The 18,462-nt window shown below is 42.2% G+C and overlaps 1 protein-coding gene across 1 annotated transcript in view; it reads right to left on the bottom strand.

Moving 5' to 3' along the window:
- LOC126236813 (unconventional myosin-XV) overlaps window positions 1–18,189 on the bottom strand; it is a 498,803-nt gene extending 480,614 nt beyond the window's left edge. Inside the window, exon 1 of the mRNA XM_049946408.1 lies at window positions 17,487–18,189. Within this exon, the coding sequence (XP_049802365.1) occupies window positions 17,487–18,068 (582 nt within the window). The 5' untranslated portion in view covers window positions 18,069–18,189. The remainder of the gene's footprint in view (window positions 1–17,486) is intronic.
- Window positions 18,190–18,462: the final 273 nt, after the last annotated feature.

Raw genomic sequence — 18,462 nt, 5'->3', positions numbered from 1 at the left:
GCAGGGAACCTCCACCTTGCTGCACTCGCTGGACAGTGTGTCTAAGGCGTTCAGCCTGACTGGGTTGCCTCCAAACACGTCTCCGACGATTGTCTGGTTGAAGACATATGTGACACCCATCGGTGAAGATGACGTGATGCCAATCCTGAGCGGTCCATTCGGCATGTTGTTGGGCCCATCTGTACCGCGCTGCATGATGGCGTGGTTGCAAAGATAGACCCTTGCCATGGACGTCGCGAGTGAAGTTGCGCATCATGTAGCCTATTGCGCACAGTTTGAGTCGTAACACGCTGTCCTATGGCTGCACGAAAAGCATTATTCAACATGGTGACGCTGCTGTCAGGGTTCCTCCGAGTCATAATCCGTAGGTAGCGATCATCCACTACAGTAGTAGCCTGAGCGAGGCATGTCATCGGCAGTTCCTGTCTCTCTGTATCTCCTCCATGTCCGAACAACATCGCTTTCGTTAACTCCGAGACGCCTGGACACTTCCCTTGAGAGCCCTTCCTGGCACAACGTAACAAAGCGGACGCGATCGAACCGCGGTACTGACCGTCTAGGCACGGTTGAACTATAGACAAAACGAGCCGTGCACCTCCTTCCTGGTGGAATGACTGATCAGCTGCCGGTACCCCCCCCCCCCCCCCACACCAATCTATTAGGCGCTGCTCATGCATAGTTGTTCACGTCTTTGGGCGGATTTAGTGACTTTTCTGAACAGTTAAAGGGACTGTGTGATACAATATCCACAGTCAACGTCTGTTTTCAGGAGTTCTGGGAACCGGGGTGATGCAAAAATTTTTTGGTGTGTATATATGTGGACACCACTTACATATATAGGCATACATTTGCCGTATAATATGTTGTCTACTTGATACAATAAATCTTATTTTCACTATCCTAGCAATGCATTTGTTTCGTCGTCTGCCCTACAATTAATTATCAACAGCTGAGCACCGTCAGACTAAGTTATTACTCGTATTTTACATTATGGATAAGGCGTTTTGTTACTAATCTAGGAGCAACGAGAACTCAGATGACGGACGAAAGACTAACAGGGGATGAATGGTAACTATAATAAAAATGTCATGGAAAATGAACAATGATAAACATAGGCGTGAAAGCCCATGATACCCCGATACGACGTATTGGACTGAGCACTTGAATAGCTTACAACACATTGCAGATATGCACTAGAGGACAAACACATTACAATAAATGTTCAGCACAGCCACTGTTCATGTGAAGAGAGGTCTCAGCACTTCTCCTCATCGATGCCCACACACGTTCAAAAATCTCAGGAGTTATCCGTATGTACTGCTAATGACCCACAATGCGTTCCCGAAGTTCTTCGAAACTATCAATAGGGCTGTAATACACCAGAGCTTTTAAATATCCCCACACAAAAAAAAATCCAATGGCTTCAAGTCGGGGGATCCAGAATGCCATGGCGTTAGCGAGCCGCGACTGGTAACACTTGTCGAAACACTGTTTACCAGTACTTAGGTATCAGGAGGGATGATAAATTCAAATGAGAACAATTTGTAACTTTGTAATTTAAATTTCGAAATTAACGTAGGCTTAGACTGTACATTATTGTAGCTTTGGTGTGACCGTAGTTGTGCATACACCGTAACGGGGAAACCATTGCTTTCCGGATCTATATTTATTAGTATTATTTGCCTGTTTCATTATTATCTACTCGTCCCCTTGTCTGTATCTAAAACATCAAACATCCTTTATCAACACAAGTCAAGTATGTTAAGACCATATGTGGTTCACAGTTATCTACATGCCAGCAAGTTGATATAGACGGGCCGAACAACATTTAGAAGACGGACGTTGTCGTCTTTTAGCGAATACTAAGATGTAATCTCATAATGTATCAGCATTTACTTCAGTTGTTAATGTTTCGCAAGTTTGCCACATTCGACTCTAGCGACTGATACTTGCTGAAGGTCATGCATTTAAAAAGATAACTTAATCTATCTTAAGTTGTCCACCATTGAAAGACACAAAACTTAATATTAATTCGGTCAACCACACAGTCTGAAAAGCTTAAGTTTATTTCTGTCACACACATCCTTTTTTGTACTGCGACTTTCACATGCACATGCACATGCACTAATGCCCCAATTGACCGACATGTCCGGTAGACTACCTTAAATGACAAGGTCTTTACAGACTTACAGGCGATGGTGCAAAAGAGAGAAACTCCGTGATCGTGACAACGAAATATAAGCAAGAACTGGTTGAAATGGAGCTCGCAAGCCGGAATGCCCCTCTTTGTCTGTTACGCGAAAGGTAATCCAGTTCCAGCATACCGTCTTAATAATAAACAAGAAAGAGGCAGGACCTTGAGAAGACGGCCTTGGGCGACACGCCAGTACACGCAGACTCCGTCCTACCGTACGACACGCTGGCAAACAACGTCATTTATTCTTCCATTTGCAGCCGATATGGTCTTCTCAGTGACGTTAGGATACTGGTACTTGCTGCCCGTTATTCCTTTTTCGTAACCACTGCTAACTTGCGACAGTGACAGCCGCAAAAAATAATATAGATACGAAGGATGTCGCTAGAAAGGTAATCTACACTACAGTTTTTTTTTCCTTTTGGATATGAATGTGTAACGATTTTAAATAAAACCCATCGTTTCACAACGAAAGTAGATCGTTTTCGTCAATACAGATTCTACAGTAACATCCAAAACGATGGATGTTAACATACGTAAGGAAACCATTACACTCCCGGAGCTAAGTCAGTGAAAGTAATAACGTTATTTTAACCAGGGGATTTTACCGAATGAGGTGGCGCCTTGGTAGGACAATTGGACTCGTATACGAGTATGCAGAGTTGCATCAAATCGGTCTCTGGACTGAAGACCACAACAACAAGAGGATGGTCCTTCAGGTCGCGGTCCGGTCATCCTAATTTAGGTTTCTAGTGCTTTACATAAATTTCTTTCGTAAATGGTGGAGTGGACCCCCGGAAAGGCCATGGCTGATTTCCGTCCCAATCAGAGCTCGTGCTCCATCTCTATTGGAGTTACGAACAATGGGGGTCGAGTTTTGGCTTGTTTTGCGCTCCTACGTCACACATTCTCCGACAGCCAATGAGCGTTCAATAGTGTTCTGACCGCTCTGCTGTGAATGTTGTAGGCAATACGAACACTGAACGTGATCGTGGCGAGTCGTTTAGTGACTTTTTATTCCATTCGTTGCGAGTTGTCAGCGCTAATGGTTGTGGCAAGCGACAAATTCTACATAAGCGAACGAGAGGCATAATTTGCAGAATACATGTTTTCTCCAAGTGCAAAGCATATACATGTGGGTACCACAGTTGTCGCTTGTAACCAGCAACAGTACAGTGCCTGTCCATGTCTCGGCCTCCGCGAATCGCCTTCGTTCATGAATTTGACCGTAATGACCTCTCTACAGGACGTTAAACACTAATCTCCCTACTAAGCATGGCCCATTATTCGCCCTGACACATTGGTGCTCGATATTCAAGTAATCACCTCGAACGTGGAAGAAAAGTTGATAACTGGAATTCGACTAGAAATGGATAGAGGAGGTGACGGATTGCAGTCGCAGTATTATGTACCAATTTCGAGAATTAAATTATAAGCTTCTAATGCGTAATAACTATGGCTCAACTGTTTCCCACTTATTTCGCATTAGCATCCAAGATAACCCTTTCTGCGACTGTCAGAAGAAAGAAGAATGGGATATAAACCACTTTGTGTCTCCCTGTCGTTTCTTCGGACTACAGCGAGACCTTTTGAAAATCAAGGCGCTCTTTGCAAAAAGCGCCCAGTTTTACGTGTCAGGAAGATACTCAGACACAAAGACCTTTTTGACTTTATGCGAGATAGTAACGTGTGTTTATGAAATTTGATGCAGCTACTATCAGTAGTTACGTTAAGAGTTAGTAATGAAATGCACAATATTACATATTTCTACAGTATTAATTTATTTTGTTAACTGGTTTTCCGCTTAAGAGGCCATCAACAGACTATAACTGACTACAGTCTTCAAAGAAGGTATAATATTCATTAACAATATTGAAAAAGATGTTATACATAAAGAGTGAGTTACGAACACAGAGTAAATGTCATTTTTGACAGCGTAGTGGTAATGCAATTAAAATTTTGAAATTAAATATCAAATAAATATAAAGGGACACTAAACTCGAAAAAACGTGGCTGTGTACCAATCAATTAAAATTAAATTAACAGTTTCAATGAAATGAAATTAGTACAAGACAAGAGTACTGAAGAAAACTTTGAAGAGATATAACATATGGAAGGTGATACAGAAACAGAGTAAAAAACAGAACTGTCAGTTATAACAACAGAATATATGGAGTACATTAACAATCACAGTAAAATAAATGAAAAATGGAGAAATAGAATGGAACAGACGGTGTGGGAAGCATCGGAAAATTGTGAGGATTAAGTAATATTTAGAAGAGGGGAAGTATTCAGCAGCGACTGGCCAATTAATATTCAATCATGACTGTGGGCCAGATGTATGTTGTTTTCAAGGGCGTTCAACAGATTAAGCTTTTGGCCTTTGTTTGCTAAGTGAAGGACTTGCGACTGTGACTGGTAGCTGTCGCCCTCACTCATTACATGCTCAGTAAATGTGGAGACGTAATTCTGCAACTTCCAGCTTCATTCGTGTTCAAGCAACTCTGCCTAACTGACTAATTACATTATTACTTTAATCTCCCGGCGTATGCTCTCCAATACATTTTGCATACAGTAGGTATCATGCCAAGATTCTTTCGCTATATGCATTACGCGTATGTGGCTAAACTTAAGTCTTTGTTCAGTCTCTTCGTATTGTGGTTTCTTTGTATAGATGTTTTTATATCTGTAGCTAGCTGTTGGTAGTATGTTTGTGTAAGCCCAAGCAAAATAATAATAATAACAGTAATAATATTTTGTAATCTCGACCGCTGCAACTAGTGACGTGACGTGCGACAGTGACAACACTCCGACCATCGAGCAGTGAACTTAAGCTCTTTGAAGCTGCCAAATAAATCGAAAAGCTAGTTCCCTTCTCTTACACTCCTAACTTTGTCGAGAACATATTCGCCTTTTTATGCTACGATAGGAGCATTTTTCATTCTGGTTATTTTCTTGTGTGAACTGATTATTTTCCACATTTCACTTCTGTACAAGGCTACACTCTATGCAAATATCTTCAAAAGAGAATTCCTAATACATAAATTTATTTGTTAACAAATTTATCTTTTTCAGAAAGGCTTACCTTGCAATTACCAGTCTGCATAATATATCCTCATTACTTCGTCCATCGTCACTTATATTGCTGCTCAAATCGCAATACTTATCGACTAGTTACTGTGTATAGGTCAATAATGTCGTAGTCTTATTCCACATGTGTAACATACGTGGACGTGTTATGACGGTTCGATCGCCGATTTATCGTAGGATTTTTTATCGCAATTACTGTTATTTTCACTTCTGGGAATGCTTTAGGTTTGTGAAAAGTACCATGTTGTATCGTGGTTCTTATTCTGCGTTAACTACGAAAATGGGTCAAATGGCTCTGAGCACTATGGGACTTAACTTCTGAGATCATCAGTCCCCTAGAACTTAGAACTACTTAAACCTAACTAACCTAAGGACATCACACACATCCATGCCCGAGGCAGGTTTCGAACCTGCGACCGTAGCGGTCGCGCGGTTCCAGACTGTAGCGGCTAGAACCGCTCGGCCACCCCGGCCGGCCGTTAACTACGAGACCCTCTTACAGTTTTCTGCTAGAACTGGTACGAAGTCATTGACATAGTATGTTCAACACAATAGGGCGAAGTTAGGAAGGCTCTGAGGTTGCTGAAGCAACGGTTGGAACGATGAGTGCTTTACCATAGCATCTATGAAACTGCTGACATTTCTTTTTTTCTGAGAAAAAAAAAATCCTTTTGGTGCAGATTCTGTCCTGAAAATTCAACAATAGAGTTGTGCAAATGGTTCAAATGGCTCTGAGCACTATGGGACTCAACATCTTAGGTCATCAGTCGCCTAGAACTTAGAACTTCTTAAACCTAACTAACCTAAGGACATCACACACATCCATGCCAGAGGCAGGATTCGAACCTTCGACCGTAGCGGCCGCGCGGTTCCAGACTGTAGCGCCTAGAACCGCATGGCCACACTGGCCGGCAGTTGTGCAAATGCTTTTCTTCTTGAAAACCGCTCTAGTAGGTTATAATTCTCTACTAGTTCGGTGGTTCAGTATGTAATCCAAAGGGCGAAGGTGCGATCCCCAGTTAGATCTTGAATTTTTCTGTCTCTTACCGCTTCTCTCACCTATGGCATGTTAATCAGTGTTAAGAAATGCCAGGTTGCACCGTGGTTGTAACTCCACGTTTCACTGTAGCTCCCACTATGACTGGGAAAGTCTTTTTAAAGGTCGGAGAAAGGCAAGGACGTACCACCTCCAATAGGACATGCCTAGTGAAGCAATGAAGTGTACAGAACAATCTTAGGGTCGAATACAGAGTTTTAGTTAACGAGGGTACCTTGGCACGGTTTCAGCGATGCTTCTAACGTGACGTCCGCAGTGCAACCATTGGCATATGGACTTTACGTGAATCCCCAGATGTTGACTACGGTCTGCGGCTGTTGGCGTCTTTACAATCGAAGAACGCTGCTGGCACCTGGTTCGTTTGAACGTCACATCGGTCACACTGACGGGTACAGACGTTCCACCCAGGAAGCTCGTAGCACCGTGGCGATCACTTCCTTCCCTCAGAATGTGCGGTAGGTGGGAATTACATACGGCTTCAGAAGCTCGCCGCTTCCGCATAGCTGTGCTCGCGTCAGGTGCGGCGCGCGGCGGTCGGTGTGTTTATCGCAGCCGGCCGGGCCCTGGAGAAAGCCACACAAACCGGTTCCCCGGCCCCTGGCCTCTGGCTCGCTTCTCACGAGCTGCGAGCTGCACAGCGCCCGTGCGTTGCCACCTATCAGATTATCCAACACCCTCACTCGCTGTAAACGTCTACAAGCCTTTCGATCAGAAAATGAGTGTGAGTTATCCTCTTCTGAGGTTGAGAACAATGTAACGGTCCTCAAACGTTACAGAGTTAACTTTACTTTGATGCGGCTTACATAACGAAAACTATATAGTGGTACGAAGAATTATTTTAACCACTTTTTTAGAATACACCACATATGTTTTCCTAAGTTACACCATAGAAAATACTACAACCAGTGACAAGTTTCCTTGAATTGGTTTTATTGTACCATTACTAGTTTCGGGCCTGAGCCCATTGTCAGATGGTATCGTTGACTGCTTTGCAAGTTTTACATTTGTCTCCTCCTCAAAAGCCCTGCTTACATATTATAAGACAGAGGTTTGAGTTTTCTTTTACAATTCGTAATGATTAATGAACTGAACTAAATACATCTCGCAACTAAATAAATCTTCATTGATCAGTATGGATTAAAAAGAATAATCAAACCTTTATCGCATAGTATGTAAAGGAGGTTTTTTTAAGGAAGACACAAATGTAAAACTTGCAAAGAAATCAACGCTACCATCTGACGATGGGCTCAGGCCCGAAACTAGTAACGGTACAATAAAAAATTTAAAAGAGACTTGCGACTGGATGCAGTATTTCCTAAGGTGTAGTGATACGAAGCAACTGGAAAAGTAATTGAAACGTCACAGTCTATTAAAGAACGTTAACTCGGCCGTAACTTTTTTGCCCATGTGTTCTTGTCTAGTCATTCGTCTGAGAATGCAAGATGTATCCCATCACATTGGCTGCAAGCTGAATCGAAATTTATCCCCCCCCCCCCCCCACCTCCCAGCTCCTTAAAAAACAGAAACGCCAATAGATACATGTAAAAAGATACTCAACCGCCAAGATATAAATAAAACTACAGAGAATCCCCAAAAAACTTTTTAGCCTTTTGCATTACATAGGCGTAAAAAACTAACTGACAAGTAGCATTACTATGAAGGAAACTCCAGATACGAAGCTAAAAGCAACTGAAATAAAGATACTGCATGAAAAATACCCAAAACAAGAATGGCTTAGAATATATACGGCTTTATCACAGATTAATGACTCAGCTGGATACGAGGTGCACTGCAAATTATTTTCTCAGGACTCCCCTGTCAGGCAACACATAACGAACTTTGACGCTGAAATAAATGCAGTGTAAGTAGCAGTTAATAACCTTATATAAAGAATCATCTTATTTACAAAAACCGTAATATTGGTTGATTCTAGAAGAGCCATATGTCAGCGAACGACCCCACAGAAATAACAGCCGTACATGAAACAAGACTAGATCTTATGTATACCACGGACAGAAGTAAAGAAAGTGTTTCAATGGGAACGAGATTGCTCATCTATTGGTCGAAAGAGGGGCACACATGCAAGCTATCAGTAACTCATTTCATCTGACACTCGTAAGAAACTTATTCACAAAACAATTATAGAATCCGATACACCAGAGTTAACAAGTGAATCAAAAGAGAAATTTTGGGAAAACACATAAGAAAATTGGGAACTATTCACGAATAAACCGAGGAAGGAAGCAGTAGCTAACTTTCGACTATCAGCCGGAAACAGTTGTGTAGCACAACATCTAAACAGGATAGGAGCATTTCCCTCAAATGAATCCTATTTGCAAAACTGTTGTAAAGGATTCAGATTCTAGTGATATGCTCAGGTTTGGATGCAGAAGTACAGATGGAAGCCAACATCTGCCAATTGTGCTACAACACCAGAAAATATATCTTATTACTTTCGTGTAACTTATGTCTTATTTTATTATAAGTCTGAAAGTAAGTATGTAGGAAGTCATTAATAGCTTGATGTTGATATGCAGTGCAATATAAAAAGTATTATGGATTAATTCCCAATAAAGCAGTATATAGCAATATACTGTCTGCACGGTGTTACTCAGCCGGCCGCGGTGGTCTCGCGGTTCTAGGCGCTCAGTCCGGAGCTGCGCGACTGCTACGGTCGCAGGTTCGAATCCTGCCTCGGGCATGGATGTGTGTGATGACCTTAGGTTAGTTAGGTTTAAGTAGTTCTAAGTTCTAGGGGACTGATGACCATTGATGTTAAGTCCCATAGTGCTCAGAGCCATTTGACCCATTTGGTGTTACTCAGGTGTACTGGGCTGTCTGGTCAACTGGTTTTCCTAGGATTTTTCCTTGTATAATTGGCATTTGTCTGCATAGTCGTATAAACTGCTCGTCGAGCTTATCGGTTTTCGTTGTTACTTCTATCTTACATGTACACGCATGAGCAACTGAATCAGAGGTAGCTGCAGTTCCAGAAACGGGACGGTGCTGTCGTCGCAGTGACTGGAATATTTCGGCATTTCATGTGAAAGAGAGGCATAACAGTCAAGTACAAGATGGGCAACACGCTCAGCATCATACCATTTGATCACCAGCTGATCGCGGATGTCGTAAGTGGGGCTCTCTCTGATGGCTATGTACGAGTTCATCTAAATCGATGTGAGGCGATGCACCCTGTTTGTGGGGGATTTCTTTCATACCGTTGTCTGGAACCCCATATACGTCTGCCCACTTGAAAACGGTACAGGGAGATGCTTTCCGCTCCTCTGCACGGTATGCTCGCCTACAGCACGCCACAGGCGACTGGTGCCTCCAGCAAGACAATAAACCACCCTTTTGCTCTCTAACTGTATTAGAACCGGTAACCGTTACCCCCGATTCTTTAAGGAATCGAGCTCCCATGTGTAAAGCAGCTTCAGACGCCTGACTACTTTACAGATCAGTTAATGTGTTGAATATTTGACGTTAACTATGTAAAATCTTTATGGATAATGGTGTTAAACACTAATTATGTTGGTTTCATTAGTTTCGGGTTATTCGCCAATAGACTAATGAAAAAGAGTGTAAAATGTTTAAAAGTATGTTTGAAACTTGTTAGAAATCGCTAAGTGCACTATTATCAAGCACTCGATGAGTACATGTAGTCTGGGTAATTTGTGCCCCGTTTTAAGAAAAGCTAGCTTCTCACGCAGCTCGTAGTTTATGACGCCACATCTCCTGAACTTTGAGTCGTACAACGATATAATTGTGCAGATACATTCAGTGGTATATGTGGATACTGCCTGCAGAATGTGTTGCGAATAAAGTAATAAAGAAGTAATAAATCAAAACATCGTGCCTGATACTGAAGTTTTCCTGCATTAATAACGGAAATGTAGTGAGCGATAATTTTTCTCTTTTCATTGTTTTTTGGGGGATGTCAGCTTGAAGAGGGTTTGTGAAGGCTTGATATAATGCGTAAGAGTTTGTTGGAAGTCGCTAAGTGATCTCATTCTCAAATAATGGATGAATACAGTCTGGGTAATTTGCGCGCTGAGAGTTACGCTACTTCAAGACATTAAACGGTTTTCAACTTTAATACTGGGCTTATTGTGTAAGCCTTTAACGTAAAATCCCATCTCTTAATGAGTAGATTATTACAGACTTTTGAATGTTTTTATTCCGTCAATAATTGTACGAAATACTGAAAATCACATTTCTGTTGCCCCTGGAAGCCCTTAGATAGGCAACCTGCAACAAGAAGTGCGCACCGCTTTATCTGCTTAGTAATACAAAGACACACACACACACACACACACACACACACATTCACGAACGATAATTTCTACCATTATTTTATGCAACTATGAAGGACAGTCTTCACTTTTGCAACACTCTCCAGTGTTCCAGTTAGTACCGAAACTCGTAACTTTCGCTGCACTAGGCAGCTACTTCGTGACTACAGAGACTAAAATTGATCATCTGTTATAAGACATAACGCTCAAAACTTCGCACTTATTCTGAGTTAGCAATCGATTCACTTCTGTGCTGCTTGCTAGCAGTGCATTTCGCAATAAGTCATAACCCGAATGGATAAGTGCCAGATAAATAATTCAGACTTTTTGACTATCATTCTCGATTGCTCGTAGGACATATTTTGTGATATCAGAAGTAAATTTCATCTCTTATTATGCTTTGTGTATGTGAAAATAAACAAACTACATCTTCATTTGGACTGCATGTTAAACAGGGCATTCCCCTTATAACAGTTATATTAAACTCGGTGCCATGTCCAAGTCCAAGGTGCAACAACACTTCCAGCAGGGCCTCACAAAGCACTGTGCCAATGGAACCTACCATCTACTTGATTCTTGCTTTACTTAACGCATTAACAAGCAGTAGTACAGCTTATGACTACCATTTCTCCAGCTTAATATCTAGGGTGACACCCCCCCACCCTCCACACACACACACACACACACACACACACACACACACACACACACACACACACACACACACACACCTACACACTACTTCCGCATTAGAACATTGGGAGCGAGACGTTAGTGCACGTTTGTGAAACGCAGCGGTTCTTCTCCGATTCTCCGTTATCTGTTACCTTTTCGGAGCATATAGCTGACTCCAGGCAAAACTGCACGCGTGCCAGGAAACGCTGCGCAAACATACTCGACTTACGTAGGAACTCAACACACTACACTCGTCGATGCTGACCGTATCGTTGCAACGTTTTACCTCTTCAATTTCGCTGCATTGGCTACGCTTGCTACAGCACCGGTCATCAGTCGTACTGTATCCGGCTACAGCTTCGTTGGTTAGCCCTTCTTTCACATATCAAATACAGAATGTCCCAGGAGGAATGATCAGTATTTAGGGATATCACAGGTTCGATCATTCGAAGCAAAAAAGTATATTAAACCTAAGATGTAGAATGCATACCTTATGAGCTGTGATCACTTCATCTTCGATACTGTGGAACAAATCTCTTCTACTACAAGCTCTTTGCTTTACATGTTTTGGGTGGAGGTAGTATGGACCAAATCAAGAAAAAAAATGTGGAGTTAAAGGGAGTCCAAAATGCATACCTTATGAGCATGTTCAGTAGAAGGGAAGTGTTTCACAGTAGCTAAGATTAACAAGTGCTCATAGATCTTAAGTTATGCACTTTAGAGCACGTGTTTACTGAAACATCTTTCCTTGTTTTATTTCACACTACCACCTCTCAAGATATGGAAAGCAAAGAGCTTGGAGTAGAACACTTTTGTTTCATAGTATTGAACATGTGGAAGTGATCATAGCTCTTAAAATATGCGTTTTAGAATCCATATTTGCTCGAATGATAATTCCTGTCATATCTCTGAATATTGATCATTCTTCCTCGGACACTCTGTGTAGTTGTATAGTTGAATATTGCACTACTTTCTGCGCTACGGTTAGATTAGAAGTAAGTGAAGATCATTTTTCCGTCTAGTATTGTATTGGTGAACACTGCTATTACTCTAGGACTGCATTGAATTGATAACAGCGAATTGCACGATTTAATAAATGTACAGCAAGGCTGTGGTTAATATTCTCACTTGTTCAAACAGATGCCTCCAAAATGTAGTGCACTTGTGTGAACGCCATATATAATTCTAATTTTTTTCTTTTGTGCAACGAATAATTTTTGTCTACATGAAGAGTTACCTCAGAATGTTATCCCGTAGCACATCAGACAATGAAAATATGCAAAATATGTTAATTTATTTATTTCTAAATCACAAAAGTTGATGATTATTTTTATAGAAGAAGTAGTTCAAAGTAAATGTTTTAGCTTATCATCCACCTGTTTTTCCCTAATTCAAGGTTTCATCAATTTGATCACTCAAAAACTCTGGTTATTAGATTTTCTTGGAAAACTACATTCAAAGTAGGTGGGGTACTTTTAACAGTACAAAACAAGATGATCTATGTTTTTTCAAAGATTATAGCTGGTCCATTTGTGCAAAACCAATAAATAAATTAACCGAAAACATCATGTTTTCCTTTGCGGATGCTTCTTTCACCAGCTTGTCAAAAATGCTTCTATCATCTGCAAAAAGGATTAATTATGCCTCCTGATTAAAATACGGCCGAGCGGTTCTAGGCGCTACTGCCTCGGGCATGGATGTGTGTGATGTCCTTAGGTTAGCTAAGTTTGAGTAGTTCTAAGTTCTAGGGGACTGATGACCTCAGAAGTTAAGTCCCATAGTGCTCAGAGCCATTTGATTAAAATACAATAACAGATCATTAAAATAATACAAAAACAGTAATGGACCCATGATCGAACCGTGTGGAACACCAACTGTGATTTCTCCCCACGAAGGTGATATGGTGACACTGTTTATAGAACTCATACATCCTACAGGGTGTAACTTACTGTGTCCTGTTTCTTAAATAGGAACTAAACAAATTATGTGGTGAATCATGTATTCCTAAAAACTTTATTTCCTTAATAGGATTTATGAATGACACAGTATGTCACCGAAGATCTCAACTGGTGACGTTTCATTATTTAAAATTTTCATTATGTGCTCAGTGAAAGTATACACCTTCCTCAGTAGATCACCCCATTTGAATTCCAAATTATGACTAAGGATGTATTACTACTCAGGTGAGTGGCATCTCTGGAGTACATTAGCTTCTCAAAAGTTTGGAAGATGACGTACGAAGTGAGCCTGGCTCGTAATTACTGATACATTTCTTGCAGAGGGGCGTAACAATGGCTTATTTTAATGAGTCTGGAAAATACCCTGAACTAATGGTGTAAGCAAACACGGACAGAAGAGTGTGCTTCAACCTCAAGATGAATATTTATCGCAGTTGTTTAGAACAAAATTCCTCGCACGAGGACATTTATCTGTAACCACATTCTGACAGGATGTGACCCAGCTACATGAAAATACCTCTCCATTACAGCTTCGGCCACTGGTGATGAAACATTCTCGGTGGTACGGTGTGTGTTGAGGGACTGACTAAAAGCACCTCAGATTGTTAACACCTGCTTTGTGCAGTTCGAAAGAGAACCTCCTGCACTGTCGCCTTCCATACTGCAATCGAGACGTAAATGACCAAACTGGGTGAACGTACTCATATCCGCAATCAGCCGAAATTCTATGTTGTCCCTGTCTTTCGCGTGCAGCTTTCTGCCAATTGGGCCGTCGTACCACTTAAACTTGACACATCCCCTCTCATTCTCAATCAGTCTGGCAACAATTCGTTGGGAATCAAAGTGGAATAATCGCATACGCCGAACTGTAGGTAAAGAATGTGGTGGGTTTCTGTTCATTGGTGCGATTTTTGGAATTTGCTGCTCGTCTACGAGAACGACTGTTTACAAAGAAAGCACTTGTACCACCTATACTCTAATATGCTGGATTCCGATCAGGGTCAAAATAACAATGGGTAACGGGCATATACAAAGAATGGCAGCGCAAATGAATAATGATGGTTAAACTGGCGGAAGGGTGCTGAAAAATCACAGCTGGCAGATACTAGAATAGACATGTCTCATGTACAGGGAAAATCTGTAAGCAGTCATTCTTCTCACGATATGACCGTAAACAGAACAAGAAGGAACCTTGATCCGCGGTACGACGTCCACAAGCTGACACCGGTGCAGTTTCGTTACTTGCCGTATTGCGGAAAGAATACGTCGATAACCTACACTGTCAGATTGACTACCTTTGCTAGATAAATCAAATGTGTTTGTGCCTGTGAATAAAGTTCCTATAAATTAACTATCGCTGTTGTTCTGCCTTGGCCGGCCTCTGGTGGCCGAGCGGTTCTGGCGCTACAGTCTGGAACCGCGCGACCGCTACGGTCGCAGGTTCGAATCCTGCCTCGGGCATGGATGTGTGTGTTGTCCTTAGGTTAGTTAGGTTTAAGTAGTTCTAAGTTCTAGGGGACTTATGACCTCAGCAGTTGAGTCCCATTGTGCTCAGAGCCATTTGAACCATTTTGTTCTGCCTTGACAAATATGAATTGTGTCCAGAAGCGTAAAACTATGTCTTATTTACATCTTCTGTAATGATGACGAGAGTGATATCTAAATCGGACTTAGTCAATGTGCTTTTGGCAGTCTTATCGCAAATTTGATAGGACAGGGTAAAAACGATACTAGTACGTTCTGTACCGTCCATAGCTGGCATGCTGTGTACAGATTAGATGGATACCTGAGAGAGAGCTTTACATTTTGATCTGGATGTCAACGAGACATGAAAACTGTGGTAAAAATGATGGCTATATTTGAGACAGTGCGTAGGAGTAATGATTATATGAATTCATCTTCTCTGTCATTGAAACGACGGTTAAACGAAGTGCTTACGTTCTTGGAGAGTGCGTTAGCTATGTTACCAACAGGTGAAATGTTGAGATTACCCTTAGGGGTATTATAACATAACCTTACACTTACTAGCCACTGAATTTTTTAAAATATTTAGCATTTTTTAATTACCATTAACAGTTTTATAAAATGATTCTTCATCTTCAGTTGGAAGTAACACACTTATGAGAAAACAACGCTAATCGATTGCTGCATGTTTTTCGGTGACAAAGTGCCCTAGAACGAAGCAATTTTAGAGATAAACACTGTGGACTTGAAGTTCATTTCTATTCTCAAGGTTCAAACACAGACATTTGCACTGAAATCGACTCAGCGTTTTTATTACGGGTCTCTGTGTACACACGTAGCAGTAAAATATGAAATAGGTCACTTTTCATAGTATTTTCTACTTTCGCAGTCAGAGCTACAATGTTTTCCAGCTAAAAACAATGGAGCACCATTTCAGTATGAAAAGGAACATCATGATCTGACAACGAGTCTGAACATGAAGAGATAGCATAAAGAGAACGTACAGACCGGATATATGAAATTTTTACACGAGGCGTGATATCTAGGTTGAAAGAGATGGCAGCTTAATCAACAATTTAATTATAATAAATTATTTGTGACAGTGTAGCAGAAACCAGCTAACACGATGAACAGTAACTCAGCATCACAATTTAGTGCTACTTGCGTACACAGAGCGTCGAAAACAAATATGCTAGGACTTTACAATATTTACCAGTCACAAATATTGTTCTACAGTGTTTTACGGTGTGAATAACAATAAGCTTCAAGTTTATTTCCAATGTTGATAATTTACGATTTCTTTCACTGTAGGGCATAACAGTATTAAAAAAATTACAATAAACGATCATGGGCATCTTCAGCTTCTCATAAGCATATTGCGAGATTTGAAGATGAGCTGTCACAGTTCTAAATCAGTTATGGCAGTGAACAAAGAATGATTCACGTATTTCATTAACTCAAGAATGGAAATGGAAAACGTTCTAAGTGTCACTTTCTTCACAAAACGCGTTTTCAGTGCTATTTATTCTGTTTTGGGTACTCTGTTACAAGTCCCTAAACTTGATCTAGATGACAAACCATGAACAGTCTTTCATAGGTGTGTTAACAGATGGCGCAGCTCTTTTTGCCAAGTTGTGCTTCCCTTTGGATTTCCAAAATTTAAAAGATATGAGTAGTGTTTTTTGTTGACTTCGGTTATTCCAGTTAAAAAGATAATGTTGTATTTCTATGCTTGTATTATCGTCAATAAAACGTAGTGCCTCAGTATTAATGGCACTAGTAACAAAATCTTTCTGCTGTTTTGTCGAAAACTGACTTTTTGAGTCCGTAGCTGTGTACAAAATACAAGTTGATCCTTGTAAATAAGAAAACAGAAACCAACCACTATTAATGGTATTTATTACACAAATATATTACATTTGTTGTTGTTTACATTAATTGTTTGGTAAAAACAAGCAATTGCTGTAAACAACAACAAATGCAACATAAACGCAATCAGGCGTCTGATTGTGATCCAGTCGGTTGGAAACCAGTGACGGCGCTAATTGTGTAAATAAATAGCATTATTAATAGTGGCTGGTTGCTGTTTTCTTCTTTACAAGAATCAACTTGTAAGAAGTTTCTTATTGACTCATAGAATCAGTAAGTTCTCTGGTATGGCACTTATAACGTTCTTAATATAAAGTATTTATTTCCTAATTCGTCTCATTATTTTTTGTGGTGATGCACTGAGTAATATTCTTCTGTGGTATCAGTTATACTTTCTCAATATTTTTGGGTTCAAATCATTTACGTTTGCAAACAGAGATACACTGTCTTTTTTTTCATTCTCCTGACAAACGTCTGATCGGGCACTTAGAATGTTTTTCCTTTTCTACTCCAATTTATTGGCTATTATATATTACAAGAGTGCACAGACAACCAAAGAGAAGAAAATGAAGGAAGATTAGGGTTTAACGTCTAGTCCGTGGTGATGTTATTAGAGACGGATCACAAGTTTGGAATGGGGAAGGTAATCGGCGGAATCCTTTTCAGAGGATCTATTCCGCCATTTGCGATGTAGAGAAACTGTAGAAAACATAAATCGAGATGGCGGGACAGGACTTTAAACGCCCGTCTTCCCGAATGCTAGTCCAGTGTCGCGCCACATGACCAACTCGCTCGGTCCGAAAACACGAGGCGAAAGCAAACGGGTTCTAAGTAAGCTAGATGCCTTCAAACAAGCCGTGTTTCTGGCAACGCCTGCAGGTACTCACGCATCGTATGAGCCTTCTGACGCAGAGTTCGGCGAGACTGGCCGGCGACTTGAGCGCGCGTGGGGGAGTCCTGGCGTTGGCGTAGACGTGCCGGGCGGGGCGCATGTCCAGCGCCTTGGCGTCGATCGGCGGCGGCCTCTCGGCTTCGAAGCTCTTCTCGGACGTGCGAGGGAAGATGACGATGGAGCCGTCGGCGTCCACATTTCCGTACATGGAAGTTCTCCTAACCGTGGGCTTTTCCTCTGGAGCGGTCGCCATGGACTGTCGCCTTGAGTGTACGACTGTTTCGATTCTTTCACACGATGACGTCCTGCTGCCCCTGCGGCGATCGTTGTTGTCTACAGCTGAGGCGTCGGACTCGAGAACGATCCGGCTGTGGGAGCAAGACGAAGACCTCCTGCCGAAGCTAGCTTCCTCGCGGTAGATTACGTCCGGCGCATCGTCGACGGACAGAGACCTGGCCACTTGCTGGTGGCTGTAGGACGGACCTCTGCCGTCCGGGCTCGCCTCGAGTACGACAGCCGGCAGGTCCTCGACGGAACCGCCGCGACTGGACGATCTCGATCTTCGGCGGGTCGGCATTTCGGAACCGGGCCTCGCCGAGGATCCGGACCGGATAATAGTCGTGTGTCTGACGACCGGTGTGGCGTCCGAGGAGGACGAAGACACGCGAGCCGGGGCGGTAACGACATCCTCGCCGACAGTCAGCTGTGTCGCTGCGGCGCTTCCGGGCTGCGACGCGCACGAGCACTTTCGGACCTTCTCTGCCTCGACGGTAGCGGTCTCCGAGCCGCGTTGATTGTGGTGGTGATGGTGGTGGTGACGGTGGCGGTGGCAGTCGCGGTGCACGTGCGCGCAGCAGTGGGCCGAGGGCTGCGGCACGGCGTAGCTCTGGTCGGCGGCGTCGCCGGGCTTGCGGATGGGCACTCCGTGCGGGCAGCAGGGCGCCGAGCTGCCCGCCAGCACGCTGAGGAAC

The sequence above is a fragment of the Schistocerca nitens genome, chromosome 2, assembly GCF_023898315.1.
Source record: "Schistocerca nitens isolate TAMUIC-IGC-003100 chromosome 2, iqSchNite1.1, whole genome shotgun sequence".
NCBI lineage: Eukaryota > Metazoa > Arthropoda > Insecta > Orthoptera > Acrididae > Schistocerca > Schistocerca nitens.
This window is presented reverse-complemented; position numbering and strand designations above follow the sequence as displayed.